Source organism: Polypterus senegalus, chromosome 2, assembly GCF_016835505.1.
Source record: "Polypterus senegalus isolate Bchr_013 chromosome 2, ASM1683550v1, whole genome shotgun sequence".
NCBI classification, from domain to species: Eukaryota; Metazoa; Chordata; class Cladistia; order Polypteriformes; family Polypteridae; genus Polypterus; species Polypterus senegalus.
The window spans coordinates 291809206-291833171 of NC_053155.1; the positions used below are offsets into that span (position 1 = coordinate 291809206).

The 23966-nt window shown below is 42.2% G+C and overlaps 1 protein-coding gene across 1 annotated transcript; it reads right to left on the minus strand.

The window, feature by feature from the left end:
- Nucleotides 1-4756: 4756 nt before the first annotated feature.
- On the minus strand, nt 4757-15792 carry LOC120523998. Its single transcript, XM_039745774.1, has 28 exons — nt 14686-15792; nt 14501-14619; nt 14267-14429; nt 12973-13094; nt 12407-12617; nt 12205-12326; nt 11932-12133; nt 11739-11860; nt 11298-11508; nt 10746-10867; nt 10476-10665; nt 10237-10358; nt 9501-9702; nt 9301-9422; nt 8720-8927; nt 8119-8237; nt 7859-8033; nt 7476-7594; nt 7304-7400; nt 7095-7217; nt 6845-7017; nt 6662-6759; nt 6453-6580; nt 5863-6043; nt 5620-5761; nt 5470-5545; nt 5253-5390; nt 4757-5165 (listed from the first exon to the last, which is right to left on the minus strand). The coding sequence occupies exons 1-28, from the start codon at nt 15623-15625 to the stop codon at nt 5056-5058; spliced, it is 4857 nt and encodes a 1618-aa protein (XP_039601708.1). The 5' UTR covers nt 15626-15792; the 3' UTR covers nt 4757-5055.
- Nucleotides 15793-23966: the final 8174 nt, after the last annotated feature.

A 23966-nucleotide genomic window follows, 5' to 3' on the forward strand; every position in this document is an offset into this window, starting at 1 on the left:
CTTTCCTTATGTGGCTCTATGATGATTCAGCAAGCAAACGACCAATAAGTAGAATGACCCAATTAATCAGGCATTGTGTATTCAAATGAGCTCTTCTACCTAGGTGATCAGGTGATGCCCCTTAATTCAATTCTGCATTTTGAAGACATCCAGATTTTTCAAGGGAGATGGTTGGTTGTAATGTTTTGCTAAATACCAGGAAATTAAGAACATAAATGTGCATAACAATAAAGGTTTTTGAAGGCAGTAGAAAATTAAGCAACTAGTTAGATACCAGGGAAGGTCTATTAACATGAAACTTTATTGTTTTTTTCTCACAGTCATAGTATTATACAATGAGTCATACTCTTTTAAGAAAAAAGCCAATAAGAAAAAGAATATGCCATTTTAATTGATTGCTTTTTCTTTTAATTAAGACAAATGGTTTAAGTGGCAGGCGGACAAACCATGCAGTGCCTTAAATTACCACAAACAGCAAGAAGCTGCTCTTTATTTCACTGACACTTCTCCTCCCTAAATGAATTAAGATCTGAGATTTTCTCATGCTGTGTAATTCTCCGAAAGCTTTAAACCAGTAATACAAATAAAAAAATCGGAAGTGTTCTCCCCTAGACTTTCTTGTATACTCAGATATGGGGATGGATATTTGAGGAGTAAACTGCAAGACAGTGATTATATTTGTATGTTATGTACTTTAACGATCCACCAACAACAAATCAAATGAATAATATTGAACAATTATTATAAAAGTAAAGTTGAATAAATTGGACTCTGCAGCTGCATGAATAAAAGGTAAAGTACCATTTCCAGTTAGCGGAAATAGGCCAAATGTTGATAGAAATCTATGTTTTTGTACCTAATACTTACATGCAAAATTTGGTTGACCTTAGTTAAAGCATTTTCAAGTTATCGTGTTTACACACACAGACATAATTCCAAAAATGGTATTTTAGGACTCGGGGGGTCTAAAATGTCAAGATTCATCAAAATCTCAAAATGAAATTTTTGGATGATTCAAATACTTTCCCTGTGAGAAAGTAAATCAGACGCAGGGATGTCTAAAATGCCAAGATTCATCAAAATCTTGCCATCAAATTTTTGGACGATTACAATACTTGCCCTATACTTTGTATACAAAAAAGTAAAAGGGGAATTTAAAATATCAGATTCATACGTTCATACAATTTCTTAACCGTGTTTTCTAGGTTCAGGTTTGCAGGGTGAAACACATGAATATTGCGTAGATTTGATTTTCTGCAGCAGAAAATGAGATTTTGCAATGGCTGTGTAATTAATAGAGAGATCTAAATATGAAATATTTTAACACGATCTTTATTGGATTAATAATGTTTTGCTGAAATGAACAGTACCAAAGGACTGTAGACTCCTTCGGTACTGTGTCTCTCTGGAAAATCCTTGGGCAACGTTGGTTTGACTTTACGTCGATTGAGCGGTTGCTCACGGAGTCCCGAATGAGGCACATTACCTGCATTGTGAGGGAGCGTCAGTTATGGCACTACAGCCATGTGGTGCGTTTCCCCGAGGGTGATCCTCCTTGTAGGATCGTCATTTTTGAGGAATGGAGTGGCTAGACCAGGTCAAGGGTTCGCCCACGTAACACCTGGCTGCGGCAGATAGACGTTCATTTCTGGAGGGTGGGACTGGACCGCATCTGCCTAGGGGGTTTGCTAACTGAGGTGCCGAGTTGTTTTGTTGTGCAGTGGGTACGGCAACACACTGTACCAGTGCATGCTCCCCAACTTGACTTGGCTTGTTGAAATGCCCCTTGAATCGACTTGGCTTGTTGAAATGCCCCTTGAATCATGGGTGGAGTCTGACAATTAAGATTGGTGGAGCAAGACAAACCAGTTTTTTTATCCTCCTTAACTGTACTTCAATTTATCTTATTTAAAATAGGATGTGATGTAAATATGTAGAAGTATAAATTTAAAATATGAAATCTCACATTACCACATTTAAAAAGTACACAAATTCTATTAACAATATATACATAGGTTTTTGTTTTTAACATGTAAGCACCAGGGGGGGCATCAATAGAATCTCCTATAGGTGGCAAAGATAAAGAGTTGTTGATACTGTGTATCTATTCATCTGGTCCTGAAATAAAAGAGAGTGGAAAACACGACCAGAGACAGTATAACGTGTGGCGGATGGCTGGTGCTCTTGCCCTTCTGGGACACCTAGAGGATGGAAGGACTGGGAGAGAGACAATACCTCCCCCGGGACATGAGAGCTCAACCCTGTTGGAGCCCATGGCCACCGCCAGGGGATGGCTGGACGATTCCGGAGCCCTGGACTGCAGCACTTCAGACACACCAGGAAGTGCTTCAGGCAGATTGTCAGGGAGCACCAGGAGCACATCCGGGTGCAACATAAAAGGGTCTGCCTCACTCCATTCAGGGAGCCAGAGTTGGGAGGTGGAGGAGGCAGAGAAGTGAGAGAGAAAGAAAGAAGGTACTGAGCCGAATTAGGGTGATTTGTGCACCGAGTTGTGTAAAGGCTGAAAATGTGAAAATAACGTGTGTTTTGGGACTTGTGTGTCTTGGTTTCTGGGCTGATATACCATAAATGGAAGTCCCCAAAAAAAAAAGTAAACAGCATGGAAAACACAAAGATGGAAAAATGCAGGAATGTCATGAAACATGAAACCAAAAGCCTGATGTATGGTATGTGATAACAATTAAGGTCTTGTGTAAAAGTGTTGAGGATGTAGTTTTTAATTTGTGGAAGTTGTATGACATCTTTCTGTGCTTGTAGTCTTGATTAAATTGTGGTCCGTTTGTAAACATGTGGGCACACAGACCAAGGAAAGTCTCTACTGTTAGTAGGAGTAGTAGAGGACACCACCAATAGACATATTTGGTAATGATGTACAGGGAATAAGCACTGACTTACAGTATTATACAGTGGGTTTAAATAAACGTTGTGAAAAGATCAGACTCGACACACTTAAAAAGGTGTAGGGCAGCCACCTGTATATTATCCCAGGCTGCAATGGGTTTGATTTTTGACAGAAGTGTCTCTGTTGGAGTCCAGACATGAACTGCTGAAGGTTTGGCAAGATGGCGGTTTTAAGTGCTCAAAGCGGAAGTGATGTAGGGGAACCGGAAGTGACCTTCTTCTGAAGTCATCCTGGGCGCCAAAAGCGACATCTTCAATGTTAAGTCAGACAGGTTTTCCAGAGTTTGGTCTGCAGAGACAACAGGAGAAGGTTTAGTACACCTCACTACCCCCTGGCCTGGTGTGGAATTACCTTCGTTTGGTGCATACAACATCATCCTACTCGCACATGCATGAAAATGTATACCAAAAAAACCAAACATTAGTGAATACTTTTACTCACTAAAATGGGTATTTTGATATGTTGCCTTTCATTGGTCCGTTTCTTTCACATTCTAAAAAATAGCATCTCCATGAGCTATAGAAAACACCAGGGCATTCACTCAATTCCATCACCCAGTATTTTTTTTTTATAAATTAAAAAAAAAAAAATTTAATAAATGTATTTTGCTTACATTAAAAAGTGGTTATTGAAAGACACCACATTTCTTAAAATTAGTGTGACTCATATTTTGTGAGTGCATGTGCAGCTGAGGCGCTAGCCAGGTGCGGATTCTCTGATTGGTTAGCTGTTCCATATAGGCACTCTGGGCATTGCAATTTGAGTGCCATGCCCACAGGCTGAATGAAAAGAAGCCTGAGCAGGACAAAGAGAGAATCAATGAAAACAAGGCATGGAGGTTAAATTATAGAAGAAAGAAAGGTAGCATGGCCAAGCTGGTGTGGCAGTTAGAAGGCAGCAAGCAGCTGGGACCAATATTCCTTGAGAAGCACACAGGTTGAGGTCTCCCAGCAGTAAAGGAATGAAGTGGTTGGGGTGCAAACCCATGTGAAGGCTGTCTGTTTTTCAGCAGGCGTCGCTGTGGGCTGAGTAGACACTTGACAAGGGGGGGCAGCAGAGCACTGGAGAAGGAACCATTGTAGCTCATATTGTGTTTGTTCCTGCCAGGGATTTTAATTTTTTTTTGGAATGTTTAACATACACCGCACTAGTGACAGATTTATGGATATATTAAGTTAAAAAAAGCTGTACTGAAGTTTCCCTCCCCCCATATTTGGGCTTTTAATCTCCATTTGGATTTTGAAATATACTGGCACAAATTTGCACCATATTGTGCCACTTGTCATCATTGCATTGGCTCAACCCAGTCATGACTTTTAATGATCCTGGGTTTATTTAGTGATAAGGCAGCTGCAAAAGACTTATTCCAGCACGGGGGAAGCACAAGGCAGACCAACAAACAGCCCTTTCAATTTTATATATGAGGGTAACAACCTCACCCCCATAAAAAGATAGGATTTTCCTTATAATCCTACATATGCTGACAGAGTTGCCTACTTGAACAGCTCTCCCCAAACTTCTCAATTTTAAGGAAAGTGAGGTTTCATGGTCTTTAGCATATGCGGTAAAAATCAGAATATAGCTTGGCACCATTGTGGATGGTAATTTCCATTTAAGGAGGAAGCTTCCTGCATTGGAAGGTCTGGGACTTCCATGGTACCCAATTGGATGTACTCAAATCATAAGACCTCACAGCTTGGTTAATTTATATAAAAAAAACACCAAGAGCTCAAACCCTCTTTACTCAGCCCTCACAACTTACACAATTAGGAAAGTAGCCCATTTGTCAAGTTTTTAAAAATGCAAAGTCAGCCTTTCTCCATAGTATCTTGCAGGCAGGTTAAGCTCGTCTGTGGCTAAAGTGGCAAATGCAGATGCGTTTTATACCATAGGAGCTGTACCACAGACACGTCTATTGTTGTATTGAGTGCACGAGAAGCCCAGATGATACGCAGTTTGGCACATGAGCCATTTTGCACCAAGGAACTCTGCTCCCATACGATTTTATTTTAAATTGGTTTCCTCCCAGTACCTTCACTTCTGTAAATTTTACAGCACTAGTACTTATGAAACCTAAAGCTCATTACTTCTCTCCACAAGAAGATTTTAGTATAAATTTTATTTAAAGGTTGTCACTTTGTCTTTAACATATTTGACACAAGTGATTTTCCAAAGCAAAGCAATACGATTATAGACATCAGCAGCCCTGCTACAGCCAAGGGGAAAGTTATAGTCCAGTTTTCTGCAGAGGAAAAAAATATATAAAGTCAGTTCAAACAGTTAACCAAAAATAGGGCTTTATTTATACATATATACAAAAACACCTTGCCTGTTTGCTGGTAGGGGGCATCTCTCAGGAAGATAAGGTTCACATTGTCTGCTACTGCCCTTTTCACATGATGAGGCCGCTTAGAACAAGATTTTCCAGCACAAAGTTTTCCCCAGTTCGAATGAGGAGCAGATATTGCTAAAATAAGCAGGGGAAAAAAGTTGAATCACACAGAGTAACAGCACTTGAGGCCAAATACTAGACAACTGATACCTACGTCTCCCATCAAAGCAGCCTTCAATACATCTTTGGTGTTCAGGTGAACAAACTTCTGTTGAGCACATGAAGTAGATCTGTAGAGCAACAAGAGGCCGTGAAGTGCTTGAGCACACAAACCAGAAGTGTTTTGACCTGTAGGTTTCCTTACCTCCTCATCCAAAAGATTCTCTTTTTTGGCATCCAAAAACTGGAAGGTAGTTATAGCAAAGCGTCGAGAATGCTTTGGCACAGCCTGCTGGTCATGGTCCTGGAGATGTAGAGTAGTGCCATAATCCAGAGGATTTGGACAGCTGTCAGAGATGGTTTCATGTCATTGTTCAGACACTATGAACAAAACACCACCAATAGGAAGTTTAAACTGCATTTTGGCAGTATGCACTTCCCTACTTACCCATTGTACACCAGCACCCAGACATTCTCTGAAGATCTGGGATATGCAATGCAGTAGTGGACCAACAGAACCACATCTCGACTAGGAGGATGCGAAATTTTGACATCCAAGTAGATCTGGCTTCCCAACAAAAGTCTGAGGGGAACTTGAGTCTCCGGGAAGAAAGTTGTATAGCTGTCATCTAAGGAATACGGGATTGCACAAGCTAGAATACAATGCATTGGATGCCCCAATGCCAAGAAACACCCAAGACCTCCAACCTAGGCTATTGCACTTTGCATTTCAAATCCATTGGAAAGTAACAGGTAATTTCAAAGCACTTCACAACCCAACATTCTAGAGTGGGGGAATCCAAAAGCAAGAAAGTCAATGGAGCAAGATTCTAGAACAATTGCACCCTCACTTAAATCCTTCCAGTTCATGCAGACTACATGGCATCACTACCAGCATTCAGAGAAGCAGAGGTGTCCTTGGTAGAAGAACTAGAGGTATTCTAACCTAGCCTGCTCCAGTATATAAACTAGAATAGTTAATCTTCACAGTACCAAGATTATAAAAATCAATCTGTATCAGAAACAGACACCACAAACCTTTAGCAATTCTTAGGGCTACTTCCATAGTTCCAGAGGAGACAATGGATGGTACAGTTGGAGTATTCACCACCATGTAACCAGCGCTGGCAGTAGACCCTTTTGAATAGCGGCATTCCACTTGGTATCTGCAGTAGAGGACTGTTAGTGCCCAACATTTACTCCTTTTCTAGCAGTCTGGATCTAGTAATGATGCAAGAAAGGCTTACCGATAAGGTGCATGTCTCAGAATTTGGCCATACATCTGGCTGTTCTTTGCAAATCGTCCAAATACATCAGCCAAGTAGACTGAAGTTTGACCGATTACCTGGTAATACCAACAGGTTATTCCACAAACCAAACAGGTGGGAGAACAGATTCATGTTTTGGTTCCTTACAAGACTAATACTTACAAATTTGTGAGTTCCACAGCCAGTCAGGGGCAACTTGAAAATGGCAAAGTCAGGTGTGCACACAACAGGAGCACACGAAGAGTTACTAGAAACATACAGACTACCTGGATCAATTTCTGGTTTCGAAGAGGTTCGATAAACAGCAAACACAAAGTGTCCATCTGCTGTGCAAGCTGATGAAGTAAAGGAGACAATGAAGTGACATGCCTTGCTCTTGGTGCTAGACATTAGGATTCAATTTGCAACCTACTGTCCATAGGATAGAAACAGTGGGAGGATTTAGCATCCACACAGCAACCTTTCAAGCGACAAGCACTTGGGGAAATGCCAACTGGGCCACATTGCACTTGCTTCTTCCTGGGCAATGAGCATCCTACCAACAAAAAAATTTAGGTACAAAATTTTAGGTAGACCCTTTCACATGGGATTTTAAAATGCTACATGTCCAAGAGACAATACCCTGATGAAAGACTAGATCATGGACAGGACAGGTCATCTGTACTTCATGTCTTCCGGTCGAGGTGGTGTAGAGGACAGTCAGAATATAATTGCCATTCTACAAGAGGGGTCAAAAAGGAAACCTTCACTTGGCCAAAAAACATGCCGTTTACGTGAAAAATTAAAGTCTTACCTGAATCTTCACATGGCAAGCCTTGTAAGAGGCAGAAAAATGGAGCTTCCCCACCTCTAAAGACAGATTGTAACCACAACGGGGAGACTGCTTCACACTCACAGGATTGTGGAATTGATCTGTGTACAAAAAGAGGCTGTGATGTAGTTCAAATCCATGTTAAAATGTTTGACTCTGATTAAGGGAGATTTTCCAATAAGGACTGCATTAACACAACCCAGAAATAAAACTGACTGGTTCTGTTGCACACCTTACATGTACAGTGGTTACAGGTTTAAGCAAATTTCATCCACTATCATTAGCAAGGACAACACCGTCTATCACATACGAAGGCTCAAGCAATTAGCTTTCTTGCTGGCAATATTTGACTGCTGACAACTTACCCACTACTTTCACTTGCTCTGCAGGTCCAGCTGGGAGGTCAATACTCATGCAATCTTCCTGGCATGACACCCCATTACCAAGATGCGATGGCTTTCTAACTGGGCACCTCACTTCAATCCGCTTTTGCCCTCCCCTGGCTGACTTGTAAGCCACCAGGAGAACATAGTGGTTGCCCTAAAGTAGAGTAGAAGTGGTATAGCCAAGCTAGCCAGAGTAACCACATTAAGGAGCCATTCAATGCTAAGTTCCAGACACTTACCAACACTTTCACATCACAGGCAGAATAGGGCACAGACAAGAAAATCCCTCCTGCTTGTTGCAATCTGTAACCACATCTCTTGGGAGCCTGCTGAACAGCCACTAGTTCTCCAGTTTTATCTATAAAACAGGCAGATACTCTTGCTCTAAAAAAGTGTGAATGGTACCAGGATCTACACACATTCCTACAAAATATGGATGCTGCCAAAGTTGAGTTTGTTGCTGTGAGGATTCCATGATGTAATGGAACCAAGTTAATGACTACAAATCAGAAGCAAGCACATTGATGAGGACTAGGCTGGCATATGTAAGTGGAACTAAATGACTTCCTAGGCTGGCTAGAATATTTTTAGAAGTTGGAACACTATGTCCATTCAGATCAGTGGAATTAAGTCTGGTCAGCCAAAATCATTGACAGATGAAGCAACCAAACCAAGTATTGTTTAAATAATGCAGCTGGGGAAAATGCAATTAGTCTAGTATTTTATGGGGCATGAGATGGATGAATTAGCATGCCAACTCAACTCTGAACAAGTGAAGGAAGCCAAGCTTTGAATTATACTTAGTTCACAAGTGTTGGATGTGCAAAAGGTCATACCCACCTATCAGCTGGATATCATCTAGCTTTCCAGAAGGTAACTCTACCATCATGCTTGTTCCTTTACATGAAAGTTTATAATCATTTGAGACATCAGGAGAAGGCCTTGTTGGTAGTGTTGGAACCAGATGGATATCTGGGCATTTCATCTGCAGCGCTACTGGAAAACCAGCCGAAGGATAGTAACGAATATTCAGCACAAAGAAGTTGCCCTATGGATGAAGCAGATTCTGCTTAGGTCTAGACTCTAGAGCAATCATTTGAAATATTTACTATCTCTAGAAACAAGGGCAGGTCAGTCTCCTTGTCTTGAATTGTCTGCAGATCTTCTGGTCAGAGTGCATGTCCTTTACACTTCAGGCTGATAACCTCTCCCAATTATCCAAGTTAAAATAATGCTAACTTTCTCTTGAACAAAACACACCACTGCAACAAAAAGTTTCAATGGGGCAGCAGAAAGTTCATTTAGAGGCCACTCAATTTAGTGTCTTGAGACTAAAAGCTCAAAGCAGGAGATCTAAATGTGCAATAGTTCTCCTCCCCCAAACCCCCCAGTACTAGAATCTCAATTAGGCAAAACATTACCTCTTTGTGGACATTGCAGGAACTATACAAAACTGTCAAGGTGATCTTCCCCTTTGATTTTATGACTTTATAGCCACATTCTTTGTGAACAGAACTTAGCAAAACCTCATCATGGTGTAGCCCTGAAAAGGGGAAAACCAAATATTTCCATAAAACCAACTCAAAAACCTCCACCCTCATAACCCCAATGGTTTACTCACCCAGGATTTTCACGTGTTCTGGGGAGCCAACTGGGAGCACTACGCTCATGCTGGAGGACGTACAGGACACCGTGGGGGGAGGGTGTGTTGGTAATGTAGTCATAGTGGGGGTAGGTATCCTAGAGACTGGGCATTCCATGGTCAAAGCTACAGTCTTCCCAGCAAAAGATTTGTACAGCACTTCAAGTACATACTGCCCTTTCTTTAAAGGGGAAAAAAAAAAAAAAAGTTATACAAGCAAAACCACATTAAAGAACCAACACATCTCCAACTGTTCCACATTCAAGATTTGTTAAGCAGTGCAGAAGGAGATACTACCCAACTGGGAGTAAAACTGGGCTCCAAATCAGCCCATCTAGAACCCTATGGAATCAAGAGGCATGCATTTTAACATGGGTCCCTTAACATGCCAAGTCAATGTTAAAGGCTGTTCTTCTGGCAATTATTCTTTCATTACACCTCCGCAAACGATCAAGCAGACTTTGAATCTACATTTGACTTGGCTTATTTTAAATAGACTCCTGTTTTGACCCCAATTATCCAATTAGTGATTAGAGTGCTTCCATCCAATATTGTGACCAGTACAAAAATATGCAAGACTACAGTATATTGGAAAATGTATACCACAGAGCAATTGAGCATGAATTAAGGAAGCTTGCATGCAGAAAACAAGTAAATAGGCCATTATAACCACATAGCATTTGTTGCTGTGGCGTTAATCAGCAGAGGTACTTGCCTTAACTGTAACATGACAGCCTTTGTAAGTGGTGGTGAAGACCAACATCTTCCCCTTCTTTGCCAAAACATAACCACAGGTTTTGGGAGCAGACATCACTTTTACATATCTATTTCTTTCATCTAGATTGGGGTTGGAAGGAAGGAGAAGAACAAGACCACCACCACATCACAACCCCTTAGGACTACTAGAAGTTCTTCTCTGAGCATGCATGTTTTTTTCCCCCCCTATCAACTTACCAAGTACTTGGACATCGTTTGGAGACACATCAGGCAAAACCACAGCCATGCTTGAAGGGTAACAGTCTACTTTGAGCAAAGGCTTGGTTGTGGTGGTAGGAGTTATAGCTTTGATTGGACATCTCATGTGCAGAGTCATTTGCTTCCCAGAAGCTGGTTTATAGATTAGTGTCAGTATGTAATGCAGACCCTGAAATGCACATTAAGCAGCCAATGTACAAAACTGACTTTCCCCCATTTTTTATGACAAGGCTGAAGGGGCCTACTTACCTCAACTCTGACATCACATGCTTTGTAGGATGCAGAGAAAGTTATTTTCCCCTTTCCTTTAATTAACTGGTAGCTACACTGTTTAGGAGCTTTGCTTACCACCACCACTTTGCCCAATTTACCTGAAAAGATAAAGAACCTTCAGACCAAAGCAGCAGCATTCTATGGACCAACTGTGTCAAGTGACACAGGAGCCATTTACAAGGACTCATACAGCTCAATCCCAACTAGCAACTTGGCTTGGCTAGTTAACTCCGATCCTGGATAAGTACTGGAATGATTGGACTAATGTCTCCGGTCTATTCTTGTGACAGTAGATATCCTTTAAAAGGCATGGACTGGTTACAAACAATTTCTCAGATTAGGCCTACCTTTAGATAACCATGAAGAAATCTTGATTTAGGAAGTGTCTTTGAAAAGACATTGTCCAGTGCTCCTTGAAACGATTTTACCTCCATTCATGTAGGGGCAAATTCATGGTTAACAAGCAGTGGCTTTTCTGGAAACTGGCTCTGTATAGCTGAAGGCAGCATTAGTTTCTCAAATACTCACCCAGTAACTTCACTTGATCCAATAAACCCTCAGGTAGCTCAGTAGACATGCTGGATGCTCCACAAGTCACAAGAGGTAGCCTGGGAGTAATGGGCTTTGTAGGTGTAGTAGGCAAGAATGTTGGATGCCATCTCAATGGGCATTTCATGTTCACCACAATTTGGGCACCAACAGCAGGCTTGTAGAGGACAGTCAGTGTGTAGTAGTTATTCTAAAATGAGAAATTGCCATTTGAGCTTGTGCTGAATTGTGGGATGACATTTTCTGAGTAGGGTCAAATTAGGCTTGTGTGGTATATGGATCTTGAGCAAAAGGTGCCTCAGAAAATTGCACATTGTGCCTCATGCCTTAGGTGTGTATAATTTGAGCATGCTTAAATGTACTTCAAAACAGACCCACAATTCTAAACAAGCTACAAGAAAGTGTCAAAAATCAGATTACCTTGATCTGGACATGGCATGCCTTGTAAGGCACTTCAAAGAGGACATCATGTAGTCTCTTCAGCAAGAGATAGCCACAACTTTTGGGAGCCTTGTTGACCAATACTGGATGCTGGTTTTTATCTGTTCAAAATAGACGCGAGTATAACTCCCGTCCCCAACCACTCATTGAGTAAACAGCAAGGTCTTCATACCTAGAACTTTGACCTGATCTAGGGAGCCAAAAGGTAGCACCACACTCATGCCAGTAACTCTGCAAACTGGCCCAGGCTGATTAGGCAAGGTGATTGGAGTGACAGATGTAGGAGGCCGGACAATAGCTGGGCATTTCATGTGGATGACTAAGGGATGTCCAGCTCTTGGCATATACACTACAGTTAAGATGTAATTATTATCCTGCAATACAAGGAGCACACATTAGCATCAAGCAGATGACCTGGCACTAAACACTTTCATGTACTACTTGCCTTCATTCTCACATGACAGGACTTGTAGTTGGCAGTGAACAGGAGATTGTGACCTCTCTTGACTAAAGTGTATTGGCACCTTTTAGCCAGCTGCTGCACAGACACTTCATGGTGGGTTTCATCTACAAAGGAAACACCACTTTATACTAGAACCAGCAGCACACCACAGCACCCTCTATAGCCACCACCCAGCTCTACTCACCTCTTACTTTAACCTGATCTGGTGTGGCATCTGGCAGAACCACATCCATTGTGGAAGCATGGCAGGATACCTTTGGACCAGATTCTGGTGGTGCCGTCACAAATGGCAAAGTAGAAACTTGCTCTCCACTTTTTGTCTGACACTTCATAAAGAAAGAGCTTTCCTCGCCATTGGTTGCAGCATATTGCACTGCCAGGATATAATAGTTTCCCTGTCAAATGAACACAGAGGAGCTGCCTTAGAAACAAAGTGGAAGTGTGGGTCCATGTTGGAGGCTTGGCAATAGACTTGCTTAAGAGCACAGACTGTTAAGAGTCACTGCAAAAATGAGACCATCTGGACAGAAGGTATTGTCTATCAAGTAATCTGAGCAGATAGACCAATATTATAGCACTCGTGCTACTGTTTGAAGGGACAACATTAACCATTTGCTGCATCATTGTATCTAAAATGCATGAAGACTGGACTCATTTAATGGAGTTACATTAGTCTTAAAGATAACTGACCTAGTGTAGAAGTAAACATTTTAAAAGACATTCTGTGTGGGAAATGGAGGGAACACATACTTCCTTTTTAACATGGCATCCCTTATACGAGACTGTAAAGAAAATCTTTCCAAAGGAATCTGTCAAAACTTCATACTTGCATCCCTGAGCAATCTTGGACACCGGGACCCAGAAGTGGGAGTCTGTGGGCAAGAAAATACTGCCAATGAGTTAAAGGCTTTCAGAGGTTTGATAGAGGAGTTTAAGCACACCTTGAAGTGCAGCCTATCAGTTTACTTGAGTACAGAGACTTAACTGGAATAGGATCCAAGAGCTTAAGAAGGGTCATAAGTAGCAGCGATTGGTTTGCTGTAGGCAGCATTGTCAAATTTGTGTTCAGTCACCAAAAACATCCCCTATAAAATTTACTATTCAGAGTGGTCTACAAAATCTACATTTAAAGAAAACCTTCATTTTGGTTAATTCCTCTTCCCATCTGGAAGAGGGGGCCACATGTGTTACTTGCATGTGCTAACCAGCATGAAATTTTCTCTGCTCCATACACCTCACCAGTGACCCTATAAACCTCTAAGCTTTAACTAATTCAGGTTTGACACTTCAATATGGTTAGATGGTGTATTAGCAGCTGTGGGACGTGCAAAAATTGATGTCAGGGCCATCTTTGGGATACACCTCAGCTGAATAAACTGCAGCAAACCTCTGACAGCAGGGGTGCTTACCACCGACATTCCTGCCATTTTAGAAGATGCTGCAACACACCATGTTACTTGCATGTAGACCAGTCAGAAATCAGTTTCATTTTACAATTTTCATGGCCCCCCTAGCCTTTCCCAGTAGGCTAGGCTTCCATTTGACACAAAATTACCTACAGCAGTCAACCAAGCAACACACCAGGATAGCTTTTTGTCTAAAGGGTATCAAAAAATGCCTAAAGGCTAATAGAGTAGTCTTAGCCCATCATTGTAGAACAGAGGCCAAAGCAGGTAGCATGTTTCGATAAGGTGCAGAGACATGGTTTCCAGTCTTGTTTTAAGAAGAGGTAATGTAAAGGTAAATGATAAACCTTTACCTACTTGCAACTTCAAGGAAAACAAAAAAAAAAAAAAACCACACCACATTCACCCTTTTACAGCCTAACCTACAGATTGAATAAAAAGTGGGGTGGCATGGTGTGTAACTTCTGTACAAATAGTACTATAGATTTAAAAGCAAAGGAGTGCTCCGGATCAATCAAGTAGGATTCTTCAAAGTATGCTTTGCTCCGATTGAAACGGGTTGAGTTCCTTCACTGAGGGAAGGATTTGGGCATTGGATGGATTTTAGATTAACCAATCTCATTCCTTCAAAGACTCACCTTTCACTTTCAGTCTGTCAAGAGACCCTGAATCAATCCCAACAGTCATGCTGGTCTTGCTGCAGAAAACAGCCGGCAGAAGTTCTGAACCAATAGGCCTTGGAGGGCAGGCTAGGGAGATATTTTTGCTTTGCCAGGAAAGAGTCAAGTAGTAACAGCCATTCTGCAGCAAAAACAACCTAGAGAGTTAAGATCTGTTCTTGTAAAGAACACCCCCAGTCATAAAAACATTACCAGTTTCTTCACATTACAGCCATCATAGTATGTGGAAAAGATGAACAGTCCTTTTCGCTCTACCACTTTATATTTGCATTGGTGAGCAACACTGCTTACTTTCACAAGGGAAGAATGTACTGCAAGAAGTAAGAAGGGTTAGATGCTGGTTTCTACAAGAAAGAGCAAGCACATTAAACACTTACATCTCACTTTCAGGTCATGACTGGATCCATAAAACTGGGCTGACATGGACACCTCACCACAGCTTCTTGGATATGAAGCCACAGCTTCTTTGCTACATCTGTTGTCAGCAGGCATTACAGACCCCATGGAAGAGTGAAGACGCCCCTGCTCACCCCAGTATGGGGAATTCTTCTGGAAAGAGGTGTAGTCCACCCCCACTGAATTACCCTTCACATAAGGACTTGAAACAGGAGCAACCATAACTGAATCCATATATTCCTGGAAAGACCTTGGAGATTCTTCACCAAGCTGGAGCTCTTCCTCAGCCTCACCACTGTGATCATAGCGAAACTCCTCCTCACCACTGTGATCATAGCGAAACTCCTCCTCTCCCTCTTTGTACCGCAACTCCTCCTCAGACTCACCATACCACTCTGCACTGTGCTCATACAATGGCTCCTCCACACCCTCTTTGTACCAATCAGCACTGTGCTCACTATCATATCCTTCACTATCCTGAAGCATTTCAGGCACTTCAAAGGTGGCTCCATAATGCAATTCATCTTTACCAGCCACTGGAAGAGCCAGTTTTGTAGAAACTGATTGCATTTTATTGCGGTTAATTAATCTCACAAGTTTAGTGTCTTTCACATTCTGATCTGCTGCAATGATGTTCAATGATACATCTACCAATTCCACATCGGCTAGCTCAGAAACAACAGAATCACCATCAGCCCTAACCACATTACTTGCAACCTGCTTATGATAAAGCAACACAGGAGACACTGAAGAAACATTCTGCTCTACACTCCACACACCTTCATTTCTTAGGTTTTTCACTTTTGGCTGAAATTCATTCCCCCATACTTGGGGAGGGCCATCAGCTGCAGTTAGAACATTAACACCAAAGAGCCATTCTATCAAAAGTAATGACACCATTACCTGCCTAAGCCACCACATTGCTAAATTTAGCCTCAAAAGAAAACCAAACAGGTTTTGGTTTCCTCACATAAACAGGGACTACAAAATAAAGAAACACCCAAACACCAGCAACTCTCACAAAAGAAGAAATGGAAAAAAGAAAAGACACCCAAAGCCATAAACTCCATTAATTTATAAGGAGCTACATGTGCCCCCTGACTAGAACCAGGATAGCCAATTAGGGCTGTTGGATGAAACGTCTCCATTTCAATCGTTTCCCAACAAAATTAAAAGTTCAATTGAAGTGCAATTAAGTCTTTGTCAAAATGACATGTGCTGTGGATGATGCAGCTTACCAAGTACTTGTTTCAATTTAGAAGGGCGGAGCTTTCAATTAAACTCGTCTGCACATTGGCAGCCTTTGGCATTCTTGTGGTAGAGTTGAGGACTCTGCTTTTATTAGCATGTGACAACGGAGAGTGAAAAAGAAAAAAAAAAGGAGTGCAGAGTGCTGCTGCCTTTTCCAGCAGCAGTAGGCAAAGCCAAGGAACAAAGGATGTATAGTGCATTGCAGCTTTCAGAAACTAACCTCTGTATCTCATTTCAAGAAGTCGTTACAAGTGCTTCTGGCCATTTTCAGAAGATCCTAATGACTGAAGACCTGGGGCCTCATGCATAAACGGTGCGTACGCACAGAAATGTTGCATAAGAACGTTTCCAAGTTCAAATCGCGATGTATAAAACCTACACTTGGTATATAGCCACGCACATTTCCACGGTACCTCATACACTGTCATACACAAGTTCTCCGCTCGGTTTTGCAGACTGGCAGCACCCAGCATCAAAGCAGTGCTACTGTTCCTGTGTGGTTTATCTTTCTTTTTCAGATTCACATCCCTGACGTGGCTTTATAAATACACTGAAATTAACCGCATATTGTTTATTAGTTTAATGCATCTGATTGTAATTAACCTGTAATAATATAATGGTCCACGGAATGGCCAAACTATTTTAAATACCATAGCTGCTTTAGTGTTTAGCGTGCTCTCACTGCACCTTCTTTTTCTTCTTTTAGCTGCTCCAGTTAGGGTTGCCAGAGCAGATCATCTCTTTCCATATAACTCTCACTGCGCCACTCGGAGCAACAGATTGGAAAGAGAATTATCAGTATACAGCATCAAGCACACGCTGCCTCAGCCATGCTTCCTATTTGAACTGCTTCTCACATGGCAAACGCTTCAAAACCTTTCCTGTACAGACCTTGTGGTTCAGAAAGAGTTTCATCCCAAGAGCTCTAAACACACTCTATCAGTCCATCAACTGCTTCTTGTAGAACTGTCTGTACTTATAAGTACAATTACCTAACTGTAAACTTGCGATAGTTATAATATTGCACAACCTGAGCCATTTTATAAAACACATATTTACATATGATGACGATATCATTTTTAAGATGAAATGCAGCAAAATATGTTTATTATATTATACAGATAAAACTAACTTCATTTAAATAATCTATATTGTTAATAATTAAAGGACACTGTGTCGCTATGCTATCAAGGATCTGGCGCTCCATTCACGGATTGTTCCTGCCTCGCACTGTATGCTTCACTGGAACTGGCATGAAGGATAGAATAATTAAACATGTACTACGAAGATATTTCAGTGTTCCTTAAACGTTTTGAAGAATTGGTGTTATAAGCTTACAGATGGCTTAACGTCTATTACAGAGCTGATTGTGTGGCATTTGGGTATTTGGAGAAAGAAAAGGAAGGGCAGGAATTGGAGGTTAGTACGTTTAAAAGAGACAGTACTGCTGCAATAAATTATTTCATCAAAGGTCGCGCACAATCACTGTGCCACTGTGTTCCCATGTTTAATAACATGTTTTAACTCCTGTCATCATGAAAATGATATCACGTATACATCTCAGTATTTTAGTTATTCAGAGAGCTGTAATTTCACGAATGTAATGGATTCTGTGTCTTGTCGGAGGAAGAGAAAGCCCAGAAGCACGTAGTGATTCACACACATAGAGCACATAGAAGATCAAATACAAAGCAAAGCATTTAACGTACTACTTTAGTACTACCTGTTGCTCTAACGTCACATCTGATGAAGACCATGGAGCAGCTGCTGCTTCACCACCTGAGGTCACAGGGTCACCACGCCCTTGACCCTCTGCAGTTTGCATACCAGGAAGAGGTGGGAGCAGAGGATGCCATCATCTGTATGCTACACCGATCCCTCTCCCACTTGGACAGAGGCAGTGGTGCTGTAAGAATTATGTTTTTGGACTTCTCTAGCGCCTTCAACACCATCCAACCTCTGCTCCTTAGAGACAAGCTGACTGAGATGGGAGTAGACTCACACCTGGTGGCATGGATCGTGGACTATCTTACAGACAGACCTCAATATGTGCGTCTTGGGAACTGCAGGTCTGACATTGTGGTCAGCAACACAGGAGTGCTACAGGGGACTGTACTTTCTCCGGTCCTGTTCAATCTATATACATCAGACTTTCAATATGACTTGGAGTCCTGCCATGTGCAAATGTTCGCTGATGACACTGCTATTGTGGGCTGCATCAGGAGTGGGCAGGAGGAGGAGTACGGAAAGCTAATCAAAGACTTTGTTAAATGGTGCGACTCAAACCACTTACACCTTAACACCAGCAAGACCAAGGAGCTGGTGGTGGATTTTAGGAGGCCCAGGCCCCTCATGGACCTTGTGATCATTAGAGGTGACTGGGGAGGCAGCATAAAGATGAAAGACGCCTCACGCCTTGACAAACTTGTTAAGAAGGCAAGCTCTATTGAAGGAGTAAAGTTGGACAGTTTAACATCTGTGGCAGAGCGATGGGCACTAAGCAAACTCCTGTCAATCATGAAGAATCCACTGCATCCGCTGAACAGGATCATCTCCAGTCAGAGGAGTAGCTTCAGTGACAGACTTTTGTCACCGTCCTGCTCCACTTACAGACTGAGGAGATCGTTCGTCCCCCACACTATGCGACTCTTCAATTCCACCCGGGGGAGTAAATGCTAACATTACTCAAAGGTATTGTCTGCTTTTACATGCATTTTTATTACTATTTAATTTAACATTGTTTTTTGTATCAGTATACTGCTGCTGGATTATGTGAATTTCCCTTTGGGATTAATAAAGTATCTATCTATCTATCTATCTATCTATCTATCTATCTATCTATCTATCTATCTATCTATCTATCTATCTATCTATCTATCTATCTAGTTACAATGGGATTTGAGAAACTAGTAAATTAAACGATTTTAAGATTATGTTTATGATGTTCTACTTTAATGACAAAATAAACTACGTGATTAAAGTGGAAATTTCGAGATTAAAGTTGACATTTCGTGCTTTTTTCCCACTGTGTGCCTTTTTTTTCTCTGCACACTAATAAGCTTTCATATGACACTCAGATGGTGGGCTACGACTTGCCTTTTTACGGCGAATTTGATATCTGACAACTTCTATTTCATGTCAGGCACTGTGCGACTTTAGCCGCTTTTCCACTGCATAGTACGGCATGACACGGTTCAGTACAGCTCACTTTTGCGGGGCTTTCCACTGGGAACAGTACCTGGTACCTGGTCCTTTTTTTAGTACCACCTCAGCCGAGGTTCCAAGCGTGCCGAACCGTTACCAAAATGTGACGTGTAAACTCTGCTGGTCACTGATTGGCCGGAGAAAATCGTCATTACTGCGTCACTGGCTATTCTTTTCTTTAAAGGTACAGACACGCGGAAGTTTCGAAAGTTCTCCAGCCACTGAGTGTTTGTAAAACCGGGAACAATCACATCCCACCACTCTGAAGCACGGTTAAATGTCCAAACAGATGGTCTGTTGCGGCGACTTTTTTGCAAAATGTGGAAGATCTGTAATATACAGAATCAGCATTTTAATGTTACACTGGCAGTTAAGTTCATTTTATGCTTTGCAACAGTGATAAAAGTTAGCTAGTGATGTGCTTTTTTTAGATGCTTAACCTTGCGCGTCATCGAGCTAAAGTGTTGTCGTTGTCTGCGTGTTGTTGTAAAAGTTCCACGGTGTCACTGCAGTAGAGGCGGCGCAACTATAACGACACGTGAATAATCCCGCCCACTCTAAAGTGGTACTAAACTGCAGTCGAAACGCAAACCGAGCTGAACTGAGCCGAACCAAGGTGAGCTGTACTGAACCGTGTCGTGCTGTACTATGCAGTGGAAAAGCGGCTTTAGTGAACTTGAGCTTTCAAGTTTCTCCGACACACTATGTCACTTGATCAGCTTCCTTTTTTGGTTTTATGCCATTTTTTAAACAAACAAATAGTACGTTTTTCCTTGCCTTCAATTGGTATTCGCTGAAATTGTTCTATTTTTCCTTGTGGTTTTGCCATTGTCTTTTCACAGAACGCTGAGCTTAAGGGCTATTTATATTGATTTACATATTCAAAGAGGCGTACTTCTGGGAGGATTTAAGGCGGGACAGCATGCATGTGCGCGTGTTTTACTTTTCACGCTGATCGGAATTTATGTAGCGGAAGAACGTGGAAGTTTGTGTTTTCACAGATTCCCGCATCTGGATTTTTCTGTGTGTACGCACATTCCCGCTTTTGTGCTTACGTCATGTTAGAGTGTGAGTTCGCACGGCGTTATACATGAGGCCCCTGGAGATATGCCAGATATTTATTACATGATGAGGATGTTTAGTAGAGTTACTTCCTCTTCCTATATTAAGTAGATATTATCCATTGTCGATTGATCATTTATAGCAGCACACAAGTAAGCAGGTATAATTGAAATTAAAAAATAACAAAGCATAACATAAAAATAAATAAATGCTTATTGCGAGGAGTTTTTCTCTTTATGTTTCACTGTTACTTTTATGTTGAATTTTTTATACTACATTATTAGGTATCATAAACACAATGAGCTCAGAAATGGAAATGTGCTTAATAGGAATCAACTGAATGTCATCAAGAATGTAACAAAAGTAGTTTTTTTAAAATTAGCTGAAACGTGTAGCCTATGGCCGAGTGTAGCAATGACAGCTCAAGACTGAAGCAAGAAATTTTGGGGCACCAACCAAGTTGTCCCTTTTATTCATCCAAAGACAGAAAATAAAGACAAAGAAGTGAAAATAGCATTCATTGACACGTGTCACTCCTGCGGGAATTCAAACAAAGGATTGTAAGAGGGTTCCATATATTTTACAGATTTCTCTTGCCAAAAGTGACACCTCCTTCCAGGATGCATGGGGTTTTTTGGGGGGCAGAGCTAAATGCCTTTAGTGGGTGGCTTCTCAGCACTGTGGAAAAAGAAGGAGACAGAGATAGCAATGTTAGCGCCGTTACCTCCTCTCATCTTATTACATACCTCGACTGAGCTTACAAAGAGATACTCAGATGTGCATGCATGACAAGCCCAATAGTGGATGGTCAGAATGTGATTATATAATACAATACATCCATCCATTATCCAACCCTCTATATCCTAACTACAGGGTCACGGGGTACTGCTGGAGCCAATCCCAGCCAACACAGGGCGCAAGGCAGGAAACAAACCCCAGGCAGGGTGCGAACCCACCACAGGAAACACACACACCAAGCTCACACACACACACACACACCAAGCACACACTAGGGACAATTTAGATTCGCCAATGCACCTCACCTGCATGTCTTTGGACTGTGGGAGGAAACCGGAGCACCTGGAGGAAACCCACGCAGACACGAGGAGAACATGCAAACTCCACGCAGGGAGGACCTGAGAAGCGAATCTGGGTCTCCTAACTGCGAGGCAGCAGCGCTACCCACTGCACAACCGTGCCACCCCAATACAATACAATACAATTTATTTTTATATAGCCCAAAATCACACAAGAAGTGCAGCAGTGGGCTTTAACAGGCCCTGCCTTTTGACAGCCTCCCAGCCTTGACTCTATAAGAAGACAAGGAAAAACTCCCAAAAAAAAACCTTGTAGAGAAAAAATGGAAGAAATCTTGAAAAAAGGCAGTTCAAAAAGAGACCCATTTCCAGGTAGGCTGGGTATGCAGTGGGTGTCAAAAAGAAGGGAATAAATACAATACAATACAATACACAGAACACAAGTAATCTTCAATATAGTATAAAATTAAAAATATTACAAGTACAAAGCAGAATTTAACAGTAAATGATATCACATAATATGATTTGGATTTGTTTAGAGTCCTGGAGACCTCAGCCATCAATCTGCCTCCCTATATTGGCCATTCCACAGCTGAGATAGTCCTGGGCCAGCCAATCCAATGGAGGTTCCCCATCTAACCGATGATTCCTGCGATCCTCCATCAGAGATGACTTTACCTTAGGCAGGCAAAGCAACTTGAAAGGTGAGCAGTGGCACCAAGTGCCACATTTGAGTACCGAGAAGAGAAACAGAATAGGTGAGGGTTAGTAACAAATTATAACAATCATGTTACTTATGTTTTAGTGCTAATGACTAACAACAGAGATGCAGTCTGTACAGTTAATCAGCAGCTCTATTTAGGATATGCTAAACTGAAGTAGCTGGGATTTAAAAGCTGAGACTGAAGGGGCATCTCTTATAGTAGCAGGCAGACCATTCCAAAGTTTAGGGGGCCTGTAACTAAAAACTCTAACTCCCACTATTATTTTATTAATCCATGGAATCCTAAACATCTTGAGATCGTAATGTGTGCTCTGATTTGTAAGTCATGATACTGTAAGTTCGCTGTAAGTAAGCGGGAACTCGGCCATTTAAGGCTTTATATGTTAAAAGGAGATTTTTAAAATCTGCCCTAAACTTAACTAAAAGCCAGTGTAAGGATATAAGAACTGGAGTTATGTGTTTGTATTTTCTTGTTCTTGTAATATTTCTTGCAACAGCATTTTGGATTAACTGGAGGCTGTATAAAGAACAGTTTGAACAGCCAGTGAACACAGCACTGCAGTAGTCAATCCTACTAGAAATAAATGCATAAATTAATTTCTCAGAATCCTGTTTATTTAGAAAGCACCTTAATTTCACAACATTGTTAAGATGGAAGAAATGCCATTTAGACAATTGTGTAATGTACGCTTTAAATGACTTGCTATAGTCAAAGATAACAAAGATAAGATTGCGGGCTGATTCAGTAAAATTAATGGTGAAATCAACTGATTTAAATGTTGCCAAAATACTGTTGTGATCAGTCCTGGTGCCAGGTGCACATATGAAAACCTCTATGCCTGAGCATGGTGTTATGACGAGCACAGAAGTCCAATAACAAAACACCACTCGGGTTCAGATCAGGGTGGCTATTCCTCCCAATCACGCCCTTCCAGGTCTCACTGTCATTGCCCACGTGATCATTGAAGTCTCCCAGCAGAACGAGGGAGTCCCCAGCAGGTGCACCCTCTAGCACCCCCTCCAGAGACTCCAAAAAGGGTGGGTACTCCAGACTGCTGTTCTGTGCATATAGGCAAACAACAGTTAGGACCCGTCCCCCCACCCAAATGCGGAGAGAGGCTACCCTCTCGTCTACCAGGGTGAATCCCAATGAACAGGCTCCAGTCAGGCGGTAATAAGTATGCCCACACCCACTCGGCGCCTTTTACTGGGGGAAACTCCAGAGTGGCAGAGAGTCCAGCCCCTCTCAAGGAGACTGGTTCCAGAGTCCACGCTGTGCATCGAGGTGAGCCCAACTATATCTAGCCGGAACCTCTCAACCTCGCACAGTAGCTCAGGCTCATTCCCCTTCAGAGAGGTGACATTCCATGTACCAAGAGCCAGCTTCTGTAGCTGAGGATTGGACTGCCAAGTTCCCTGCCTTCGGCCTCCACCCGACTCACGCTGCACCCAACCTCCTTGGCCCCTCCTACAGGTGGTGAGCCCATGGGAACTGGACAGTCGGGCGGAGAGAGGGGTGGAGCTGTCAACTGATCACCACCTGGTGGTGAGTTGGCTTTGATGGTGGGGGAGGATGCCAGTCAGGCCTGGTAGACCCAAACATATTGTGAGTGTCTGCTGGGAATGTCTGACAGAGTTCCCTGTCAGAAGTAGCTTCAACTCCCACCTTCGACAGAACTTTGACCACGTCTCGAGGGAGGTGGGGGACATTGAGTCTGAATGGGCCATGTTCCGTGCCTCTATTGTTGAGGTGGATGTGGCCATAAGGTAGTCGGTACCTGTCGTGGCAGCAATCCCCGAACCCGTTGGTGGACACCGGCAGTGAGGGATGCTGTCAAGCTGAAGGAGTCCTACAGGACCCTTTTGTCCTGTGGGACTCCAGAGGAGTCTTACAGGTACCGGCAGGCCAAGCGGAATGCACCTTCGGTTGTTGCTGAGGAAAAAACTTGGGCGTGGGAGGAGTTTGGGGAGGCCATGGAGAACA